At 36.2% G+C, this 12,344-nt stretch overlaps 2 protein-coding genes across 2 annotated transcripts; one reads left to right on the top strand and one right to left on the bottom strand.

Annotated features, from left to right (window-relative positions):
• Positions 1-8,168: 8,168 nt before the first annotated feature.
• LOC105423948 (uncharacterized) lies at positions 8,169-10,532 on the bottom strand. The gene is made up of 3 exons (XM_089078678.1): positions 10,356-10,532; positions 8,754-8,968; positions 8,169-8,519 (listed from the first exon to the last, which is right to left on the bottom strand). Exons 2-3 carry the CDS (start codon positions 8,917-8,919, stop codon positions 8,374-8,376), a joined length of 312 nt encoding a protein of 103 aa, XP_088934804.1. The 5' UTR covers positions 8,920-8,968; positions 10,356-10,532; the 3' UTR covers positions 8,169-8,373.
• LOC148936228 (uncharacterized) lies at positions 8,987-10,540 on the top strand. Its single transcript, XM_089078676.1, has one exon. It carries the CDS (start codon positions 9,351-9,353, stop codon positions 9,711-9,713), a length of 363 nt encoding a protein of 120 aa, XP_088934802.1. The 5' UTR covers positions 8,987-9,350; the 3' UTR covers positions 9,714-10,540.
• The last annotated feature ends 1,804 nt before the right edge of the window (positions 10,541-12,344 follow it).

Below are 12,344 nucleotides of genomic sequence, written 5' to 3'. Positions count from 1 at the left end.
GATAACACAAGCAAGAATATATAATGAAAATTTTTGCAAAATACATTACAAGAAAGATATTTTTTGATAAAATAAAATTTGAAATTAATGGAATAGAATTGTAAATATATCAAATTTCTTTTTTGCTTCAATAATGAATGAATAACCATATATCTAGAAATAAATTATGCTTAATTAAAAACAAAGTCATAATTCATTTTAAATATACAGTTATTTATTGATTAATGTAATAAAAATAAATTTTTTATATATTTTATAAATCTTTTTTATCAAATATAAACATTAATCGATTAATATTTTTACTACATTTTACTATATTTTGCAAAAATTCTTATTATACGTTCTTTGATACTAATTTAAAATGATTACAATAAATCAACAATTTGTGATTTATAATTAATATTATATTACTTAAAATATAACGGAGATATTCCGAATGACTAGATCTATTTTCTCAACTTGAATTTTTTATCAATAAAAAATAATGATTCTATAATTTATAATATAGATATTCAAAAGCAAAAGCTATATAAAGAAAATAAGCACAAGTTTTGGACACATGTCAAAGAAATTTAGAAAAATTAACAAATGATATACATAAAGAAAATAAGACTAAATGTGAGATGCAAAAAGAAATAATAAATATAAAACGGTCTCGCTTTCCCGCGCGGAGAGCGGTCAGTCGGTTATCAGGAGGAGGAAGCGAGGACGTTGGAGACAGAAATTTGGTTATCTAGTTGTTAGGCGATAATTATAAGAAATAACAATGATTTATTCAAATAACAATGGTGCGATGGAATGCACCGATCGCGAATGACCGTGATCGTGGACGGGCGAGATGGCGATCGGCGCGCGGATATTGTTTGGATACAAATGAGGTATCGCTCTGGCGGTCGGCGCGATACTGGTCGCTGTGCGAAGTTTGGTGGCGCGGGGCGCGCGCGGCGGCGGCGGTGTCGCACGTGTTCGTCGCGGACCTTTAAATCAGCGGTGATTTAAAACGTGCACGCGTGTTGCGGGCGTTGTCACGAGGGTGAGATATTCGCGAGGTTGTCGGATCGTTTAGATCGGAGAACGGGTGGGCCCGTTCCGTTTCCCTGCCGAGAGGGCTCGAGGGTGTACCCCTCGTCTGTCTTAGTGAGTGCCGAGTGAACTCGGCCAGCCGGGGAGGGGCCCAGCTGTGTGCGGAGAAAGAGGCGTCGGTGCCGAGTGTATTCGGCCGACCAAGGCGTACCCCGGTGCGTACCTCGGAGAGGAACGGTGGGAGAACCCCGATACCCGGTGAAGAAATCTCGGGAACGGCGGAGTCGGATCGAGCGAACTCGACACGCTGGGGAGACCCCAGCAACTCTCGGCTTGCCGTGAAAAATTTGGAGCTACGGCTTTCGGCCAGGCCAAGCGAACTTGGCGCGTTGGGGAGGGTCCCAAAACTCAGGCTTTCTACCGATTTCGAATGCTCGCTTCCTTGAGACGTGCTCTTGGAAAACGAACGAGGAACAGGAGTCAACGAGGAGTGATTTCCTGTGGAGAGCGATGCTTTTTTATACCCGAGATCGACCTCGGTATTTTCGGTCGGATTGGTCGATCTTGGGGTTAGCATCTCTCTTCCCAGGAGCGGAAAAAAAGGATCGAGTATAATTGGTTTTTTGGGGATTATAAGGAATAGGAGCGGGGGATGTTTAAGAGTAGGGAAGGAATTCGGTGGGAAGGTAACGACGCGGTGCGGGGATGATCACGCGCTTGTAGACGCGGTCGTGGCGCGGTGCAGGATGCTCGTTCGCTTGCATGGCGCGGCGTTGATGCGGCGCGGGACGCATTTACGCTCGGTGGTACGGTGCGTGGTGCGGCGCGGGGTGCGCTAGCGCTTGGTGGCGCGACGCGTGGCGCGGTGTGAGGAAATACCACGAAAACAAACATATTTTCATGGTATTCTCCGACGCTTCGGAGTATCGCGTATCGTAATACTTAAAAAAAAGAGGCATAAATGCCTCTTGCGGCCACTGCCACACTTCGCCTATTGTTCGGCGATCCCCGACGGATGGTCGGTCGGGGGAAAATCGGAGGAGGAACGGAGCGGAGGGATGTGCCCCGTTACAAATGAATACAAAAAAATGAGAAAATCATACGAAAAGCAATTACTAATCACAAATAAATTACGCGAGGAAAAGAATAAACTGTTACAGGAACTAATAAAAATACAAAGAAAAGATAATTAATACAGTTAAAGTAATATATTAATAATGTAACGATACGCCTCGCGCGCATCGTTCTAGTCAGTAAGTGCGACCGGGCTCCGCGCCCGCTATTAAACACACCGACCGATGCGCGCGCCTGAGATACCGAACGCACCGATCATTGCGCGCGCAACCGAACACGCATTCGCCACGTGAGTGTCAACACTGTCGACGACCCGCATTATTTTGTTAACACAAAATAACAAATGCGGCCGGGTATACAAACCCGGCCGATCTAGAATAAAATAATCTGTCCAATCCGATCCTTCGATTCATCCTCTATTCCATTCTCCGACCGATACCGAAAACCGAGACCAGGCATTCCTGATCTCCGCCGTGCATATTCGACGATTTTTACACCAGGTATCATCCATCTGCAAAAATGAGAAAATCGACAGAGCATTCTCAGTCCCGTCAAGTATACTTGGCTCTCGCTTTTTCCGAGACAGAGCATTTTCAGTCTCAACGCTTTCTTGCTAACAATACGAGCACACGGGACGGAGTATTCTCGGTCTCCGACAAGCATACTTGTCTCTCGTGTAAAATCCACGAACAGGAGCGAGCATTCTCACTCCTGGCATTTGAACGCACATTAACCGCGCGGAAATACTGAATAACGCCGCACGCACTGCGAGCACTGCAGCGCTATCGACGAACCACCGTTTAACCAATCACGCGCTTACGCGACCAATAGGCCCCGACACGAATCAATCTCTCGCTTCGATGCACGCGCCGCGCACTCCGAGTACACCGCACATACTTCACGGCGAACAGCACATAACACCTGCCAACAAGCGAGCTAGGCGAATCAACACTGCTGTTATTTTATTAGCGCAAAATAGCAGACGCGGCCGGATATATAAATCCGGTCGATCCACGATAAGACAGACCAGACCGATTCGATTCTACGACCTGTTCACATCTCCGACCGATACCAATAAACCAGGCATTCCTGATCTCCACCGAGCATACTCGACACCAGGTATCATCTATTCACAAAGATGAAAAAATCGGGACAAAGTATTCTTAGTCCTCGTCAAGCATACTTGACTCTCGTTTCCCTCGAGACAGAGCATTCTCAGTCTCAACGCTTTCTTACTAACGATACGAGCAAACCGGATCGGAACATTCTTAGTCTCCGATAAGCATACTTGTCACTTATTCCTTCTATCTTCCACTCTGAGATAGAGCATTCTCGGTCTCATCAATCCCGCTTATACACGAGCATACGGGACGGAATATTCTCAGTCCCCAACAAGCATACTTATCTCTCGTGCAAAATTTACGAACCAGAGCAAGCATTCTCCCTCCTGACATTCAAACGCACATCGACCGCGCGAAAATACTGCGGCACGCACTGCGAGCGCTATCGCCGAATCACGCTCGATCACGTGCCTACGCGACCAGTAGGCCCCGATGCGAGCCAATCTCTTGCCCCGACGCACGTGTCGCGCGCACCGCGCATACTTCGCCCGCACCGAGAATCTCACGGCGAATCAACACCGCTATGTATCCACCTGGATTAATTCAAATAAATATACACTCTTTTAACAAAACATCCGAGTTAAATAATTTTATTAATTACCGAATCCGGCAACCGATGAGCACGTCCGCGCATCCGAACTCGCACAACACGCCCGGCGAGGATGAACCGTTATAATAATAAATTTAGATTTACAAAATAAATAGAAAATATTTTTTCTTTTATTATTAAAAAAGCTAACCAAAAATGTTAAATTAATTTTAAGCATTTATTTCGTTAAAGATAAAGATTTTTTTTAATTATTTTATGATTTAAAGAATGTTTTGAATTTTATTTTATACATTTATTTCGTTAAAAAATATTTTTGTTATTATTTTTTTAGTTCAGAGATGAATGAAAGTAGAATGTATGTTCTGAATTTATGTTTAAAAAATTTGTTTGTTTTTTTTAATATTTGAACATTATATGTTTCAAAATATGTTTCTTTATAAAAATATTATGTTTCTTTAATATTACTTTTTAAGAATATTCTTAAAAAAGGTTTTTTAGTTTATTTACTACTTTAGTTTATGTCTAGTCTTTAGTTTGTTTTATTGTAAAAATAAAGATTTACAATAAAGAATGATTTATAATATTTAATTAAGATTTGTTTAATATTTTTATCCAATAATTACACAATTTACAGTCAATACGTATTTTATTTCTTATTAAATATACGAACAAAAATATACAAAAACTAAATAAAATGTTTCAATATATATATATATATATATATATATATATATATATATATATACATTAACATCTATATTAACATCTATTTATATTAATATCAATATTTATATATGTTTATATATTAATATATAGTCAATTTTATAAAGAACAAGCAAAAAAGAACTAATAATAATTATTGCGAAGATGTATGTATAGATATCAGGTGTACAAAAATGTTCTGAGCTTTTTTTTGTAAAATTCAATTTTTATTCAAAAACAAACAAAAAAATAATAATCAGCGAAATATAAATATATATATTGTTGTTGATAGCGATCTGCCGTGATTGTTTCACCCGGTTGTAACAACTCGTAAGACAACACACCTTTCCAATCCCACCAGATACAGAGCAAAACCTTCTTGGCGTGGATATTGGGTTTTGGCGTTGATGTCGAAGATTGACCAAAGTTAATCCATGATTTTCTACGTTTAGAGTTATCATAAAGAATCCACTTTTCATCGCCTGTAATGATTTTGTGCAGAAAATCTTTTTTCCAGAACTTTGAAAGCAAAGTGAGTACAGTGTCACGCCGACGATTTTTGTTGTCTTCGGACAATTCATGCGGAACCCATCTGCCTTCCTTTCCCATCGTATGTAAACGTACGGAAATGGTTTGCTGCGTAACGCCAAGCTATTCTGCAAGCTCCTTTTCAGTTTGCGCAGAGTTTATATCCAGCAGTGCTTGCAATTCGTCCGTTTCAATCTTTTGAGGGCGTCCAGCACGCGGTTCATCTTTAAGACTGAAATCTCCTTGGCGAAATTTTTGATACCGTCTTTTACATGTAGTATGACTTACAGCGTTCTCTCCATATGCAGCACAAATCATTGCAGTGGCTTCAGCAGCATTTTTCTTCAGATGAAACGCGAAGTGGAAAATCGAATATGCTCTTTTGTTATTGCCATCGTGAACACTACTGATTTTTGAAGTTATGTGCATCAAACGCCAAACCGTATGGCATTTTAGAAGGCCAAATGTCAACGCTTTAAAATCGCAAAAGAGCGGGAAGATATATAAAATTTAAATTGTTATTTCGGTTGTATGAAATCTAAAGCTCAGAACTTTTTTATACACCTAATATATATATATATATATTGCTCAATTATGTTGTAATTTTTTTGTTATTTAAGAAGGAAGAACGTTTTATATATATATATATATATATATATATATATATAGTTTGCGCAAATATATATATAATACATTCGAGGTGAATGTAACGTCAGTATGGCCGAGCTGTAAGAATTTGTATAGGCCATCCATTACGTTGCTCCGATTGCGATCACTTCGGCAACTAGCGACACTAATAATTTCGACGAATTCAGCTACTGTAAAGACAGTAGACACGATGTTGTTTGGTTGATCATTTTACAAAATTTAAATATATTTACAAATAAAATTCAAAATACAAAATATTCTAAAAAAAATATTTAAATACAAAATACAAAATATACTCAAAAAAAGGATTTAAATACAAAATACAAAATGTATTTAAATATGTATTTCAAATACTGCCCACCTCTGGTTTGAAGAGTTTTTCTTTATTATTTCTGAGAGCTTTAACTTGGATGAGGAGTTTATCTTGGATGGCACAATTAAAACTCGTATTTAAAAATAAAATCAATTTATTTAAACAAAAACAATACTCGAAAATTACGCACGTGCAAGAAACGAAATGCACGCACAAAATCTGAATCAATGATTAATATTGAACACCGAATGTGCTTCCGCATTACCGAAAATGGCACTGGAAACTAATGTGTCGGATTACGAGACTCGATTATTACAAAAGATCGGAACGAATTACTTATTCAATCGATAACTAATGAAGCGAGATATCGAGTGTCGAATCGGCGCAATATCGGCATGCTTCGGACCGATTCTCCAAATTTCTGAACAATACGCATGCGCTGTCTCATCGTGATATTCACGTGATGTGTGATGAGCGCCGCTAGTTGCCGAAGTAACCACAATTGGAGCAACGTAACGAGTGGTCTAAAAATTCTTACAGCTCGGCCATTCTGATGTTACATTCGCCTCGAATGTACTATATATATATATATATATATATATATATATATATATAAAACGTTCTTCCTTCTTAAATAACAGAAAATTACAACATAATTGAACTATATATATATATATATATATATATATATATATATATATATATAACAAAATGGAAGTAAGCAAAATATAAACTAAACATGAAAATATAAACCAAATATTAATAATCAGGATAAAATCAAATATAAATGTTTCAAACACAATAGATTTCTTAAGAATATTAATTGCTTTTTTTTTTACATAACTAGCTTACATCTAACGCATTTAAATTCTAGTACTTAACCTATCACAACGCTTAATGATTAATAAGGTAATCTAAAATATTTAATTAATCATAATACCTCTTAAACTAAGATTTGTTTTTAATTTCTCGATGATGGCATAGAATAGAAAAAAAGAAAAGCAACCATGTAACTTCTAATTTTAACTAAAATAATACTAATTATATTCCTAGGATTCCACTAGGTTGACCCAAAATTTCAGTTTATCATGTTATAGGCACATTGTGTTATATTGAATCCCGGAATGTCCTTCATGATATAACGATTGTGATTTAGAATTTTCGCGATCATATACGGTTTTTAATTCGGTCCTTGTAATTCGGTTTGAGTTTCTTACGTTCGCCAGGCTTGTTTTGCGTGATTCGCACGAGGACATAATCACCTTCTCGATATTTCGACTGTTTCTTATATCGATTATCGTAATAACATAGTTATATTCCCACAATTTTTCATTTGTTTTCGAAGCCAAATTCCTCACGACTTCTCTTTGTTCATCAAAAGAAATAGGTGTTTTTGCTAATTCGGTTACTAACGACTTTATTTGTTGGTCGTCTTGCCCTCTTTTTTCGAAACTGAATACTCTCGACGGTGAAGATTTTAATGCCGAATTATGCGTACTATTTATGATGTGTTGAATGTGTTTTTAATTTTATCTTCCAATCCTCCGGGGAATCTATAATTTTTGCTAATGAACTTTTGATGAAATGATTTACGTGTTCTACAATACCATTCGCCCATGGTGAAGCCACTGCTACTTGTCGCAATTTAATATTTAAGTTTTGCAAAAATGTAAAAATTTCTCTGACGTAAATGCTGTACCGTGATCAGTAATGATTTCTGACGGATAACCCAGATATTGAAGATATTGAACAAATTTCGTAAATGGTCTAACTTCTCTAGAATTTGTAGATTTAGTTGGAAAAAGCCATGTGAAACGCGAAAATGAATCAACCAAAACTAAAATATACTTATAACCATCCAATTGAACCATTGAAAATTTCGAAAGGCTCGAAATGATCGAGATGCAACGTTGTATAAGGTACAGTCGACGCATCACCGGTTTATGATTGCCCTTCAAATCGATGCGTTGACGAGTTTGCGACCAAACACGTCAAATAATTTTCAATATAATCGTGAATTCGTTTTCGCATAGGAAATCAATATGTTTCGTGTATTCCGAAATGTTTTATCAAATCCACAACGCTTTATCATCGTGGTAAGTACGAATAATGCTATTAATCATGCTTTCTGGAACTGCGAAACGTGGGCGATCATTATCCTTTTTATGAATTTGGCTAGAACTTATATGCCATTCTTCCATCACATCATTTAATATCTGACCGAGAGTATTGAAACCAATATGACTATCAGGAAAGTGTTTCGCGCTGAGTACAAGTATTTCTCTTTGCATATCATCACTTCGTATGAAATGAGCTGTCAGGCTTATAAATGACTCGTTGTTTATTAGATTAGTCCAAATATCGATGGAGAACGATATGTTTATCGCAGTAATTAATTTTTCTTTAACATGTTTTCAAATTTTCATACAGATGTGGCATAATTTTTTCAGAAAAATATGTTCTACAAGAGGATACTGCGGTGCCAAATATTTTATTAACCTTTGAAAGCCTTTTCGCTCAACTAATGCGAATGGTTCAGCATCAAGAGTCATCATTTCGTCTAAAATATAACGAAAATAAACAGTTGAGAATTTTAAACTTTATAACTAATTTATTATTATAATACGAACGTTTGTTCGTTAGGAACAATATTAGACATAACTTGACGATGACATTACTGACAAATTAGCATAAATATTTAATTATTTAATATTTATTCATAATATTATAAAATATATAGCGTTTCTCTTAAATATATATAAAAATATATATAAAAAAAATAAAAAATACTCACAGATATTTTTGATTATGTTCATGGTTTTTGGATCATCTAAAAACCACATTTCTTTTTTCTTAATTAAAGATTGTAAAGTAGGCTGATGAGATTTTGATTTTGAGATTGATGATGGAGAGCTTGGTGGATCACATTCAGCTTTGTTGATATTTATATTTCCATCCATGTTTTCTGTTACGAGTTTTAGTTAGGAACGAAACATTGGGAGGCGCCTCCTACAGGATGGAAAGAAAACGAGATAGAGGCAATCCGCTATTGAGACATTCGAAAACCAATATAGAATATTGTAATATAATAACCGTGCTAATATATATATATATATATATATATATATATATATATATATATGCGTGTCTATTCAACATCTGCCTAACTCAATATCTTACAGCTTGGCAACGAGGATAGGATAAGTGAAAAAAGTGAATCTGCACAAAAGTAACACGCGTGGTAGGTACACGTGCATCGAGCATAACCTTAAAAGGAAAAATTACGTACTCCCAAGTGTGTCCACCAACCTTTTTCCTTCAATCCAGGAGCTCAAATTCCTGTGACGATAACCCACTTCACAACCTTCCGTTTTCCCTGTCACGAAATACAATGGAGGCACAACTATTGCAAGTACTGGCGCAGATGATGGAGACAATGCGCGGCATGCAATTGCAACAGGCAAATCTACAAAAAGCACTGCTAAATGAAGGTACGAAAAGTATCAGCGGCATCAACTTACAGCCGTACGACGAGGTAAATGAATCATTTACCAGCTATTTGCAAAGATTGCAAAATTACATAACCCTAAAGGGTGTTACAAACGAAACCACAAAATTACAAATTTTTTTGAACTGTATCAGGCCGAAACATTACCAAATGTTGAAAAACTTAACAGCACCAAATACATCTGAGTCGAAATCGTATGATGAATTAGTGAAAATACTGAGGAGCCACATAGCACCTGAGGCCTAGGGAAGTAGCACAACAGCATAAGTTTTGCCTTAGAACGCAACAAGAATACGAAAGCATCGCAACTATGTAGCCAGGTTAAAAGAAATAGGCGAAAAATGCAACTTTGTTTGCAATAATTGCAAACAAACAACATTTGAAACTCACCTCAGAGTCCAATTTATTCGAGGACTGCGTAATGCAGAGATAAAAGAGAGGCTGCTACAGGAATCACTAAATACCAAGTTTGATGACATTATGAAAATTGCCATAGCCATAGAGACGTCTAAATCAGAAACTAAAGAGATGGGACAAGAAGTACAACCTAACATAAATAAAATATCAGTAAACAAATCCAGGAAAAATATATACACAAATAAAGAAAATGATACAAAGCAAAAAGAAATACAGTGTTTCCGTTGTAGTAAAAATAATCATACAGCGAGTCAGTGCACTCAAAAATAAACTGTTTTGCAAGAAATGCAAGACTAAAGGACATCTACAATCTGTGTGTTTTAAGGAGCAAAAACAACTAAAAGTTGAAGAAGATTCATCATCACATGATAGCGATAAAGAGATATATGAGATACATAAAATACCATTGGAAAATATGACACAAAATGATAAATTCAAAATAACATTAAACTTAAATGGAAAATTACATACTTTAGAATTGGATACCGGTGCAGCAGTTACAACATGCTCGGCTGAATATTTCAACAAGAATTTCCAAGGCCTGAAACTTACAAATACGTCAGTAAAATTGAGAACTTACACAGGTGAAGTCATACAACCCATCGGGACCGGCAACATAAAAATTATATGCAAAGATAAGCAAGTTCAAGGAAGAATATTTGTGATAAAAAAAAAAGTAAATCCAGTGGTAGGAAGAGAATGATTAAGAAAATTAAATTTACAATTTGAAATGAATGCAATATATAAAAATAATAAGGACATAACTGAAAAAGAATTTCAAGATAAATTATGAAACCTAATAGAAGAATATAAAGAATTATTTTCAGGAAAGATTGGAAAAATTAAAGACTATCAAGCTGCATTTAAATTGAAAGAAGGAGTAGTACCTGTATTTTTGAAAGCACGTCCAGTACCGTTCGCACTCAAAGATCAAGTGGAAGCAGAGATAGACAGATTGGAGGATGCAGGAATATTAGAAAAAGTTATTTACTCGCAGTGGGGCACACCGGTGGTAGTTCCTGTAATAAAGCAGAATGGAAAGGTGCGCTTATGTGCAGACTATAGGGCAACTATAAACAAAAATCTCGAAAATGATAACTACCCTATTCCAAGAATTGAAGAAATATTTTCAAAATTAAGTGGTGGAAAATACTTCTGCATACTGAATATAAATCAAGCATACTTACACATGATGACCAATGATGATACAGCAGAAATGCAGGCCATAAGCACATGCAAGGGCACCTATAAAGTAAAAAGATTAATGTTTGGTGTAAAAATAGCACCAAATATTTGGCAACGTTACATAGATCAAACTCTACAAGGAATAGAAGGTACAGCATGTTTTTTTGATGACATTACCTTACAAGGAAAAACATACATCCAGCTGTTGCAAAGAATTAGAACAGTTTTCCAGAAATTACAAAAATGTGGACTACATCTAAATAGGAAGAAATGTCAATTTTTCCAAAAGTCAGTAACTTATCTGGGACATAAAATAAATGAAAATGGATTACATCCTACTCAAGATAAAATTAACGATATCAAAAATAGCCCACGTCCTATTGATGTATCATCTCTACGTACCTTTTTGGGGATGATAAATTATTATCAGCAGTTTATTCCAAATCTGGCATCAAAACTAAGTCCACTTTATAATCTGTTACAGAAAGATACAAAATTTGTCTGGTCAAAAGAATGTGAGAAGATTTTTCAAGAATTAAAGGAAGAAATGTGTGGAAAAAAGTTCTGACACCATTTCATGGAAATTTACCAGTGACCCTGGCTAGGGTCAGATGCATCACCTACCGAATTCGGAGCAGTGTTATCACACATAATGCCAGACAAGACGGAACGACCCATAGCATTCGCATCAAGATCCCTATCTAAAGCCGAGAAAGGTTACAGCCAACTGGACAAAGAAGCAGCAGCGTTAATATAGGGACTAAAAAAGTTTTTTCAATTCTGCTATGGAAGAAAAATCACATTGATTATTGACAACCAACTATTAGTCAAAATACTTCATCCTGAAAAGGCTACACCTGCAACCACAACTATTAGACTGGTACATTATGCAAATTTCTTAGCAGGGTTTAACTATGATATTAAACTCAGGAAGACTACAGATCATGCAAATGCAGACTACTTCTCAAGACAAATAAATTCTACAGAAACAACAAAGGAAAACCTAACAGATGATGATGCATTCTATTTAAACCAAATCTCTGAAATGCCCATAACATTACAAGAAATTACAGAAGCGACTAGAAAAGACCCGGACTTACAAAAACTGTACCTGGACATTCAATCAGACAAAATGGACTACCCAAAGAGACTACATGAATTTTCATTGCAAAACAACTGCATTTTTTATGGTACAAGAATTGTAATACCTAAGAAATTACAACCTCAAATCTTAGAGGAACTGCATACAGGTATTGTAAAGATGAAAGCATTAGC

This window comes from Pogonomyrmex barbatus, unplaced genomic scaffold, assembly GCF_055798465.1.
Source record: "Pogonomyrmex barbatus isolate J1 unplaced genomic scaffold, ASM5579846v1 scaffold27, whole genome shotgun sequence".
Taxonomy (NCBI): domain Eukaryota; kingdom Metazoa; phylum Arthropoda; class Insecta; order Hymenoptera; family Formicidae; genus Pogonomyrmex; species Pogonomyrmex barbatus.
The sequence above is the reverse complement of the archived record's forward strand: the minus strand, read 5'-3'. Positions and strand labels throughout refer to the sequence as shown.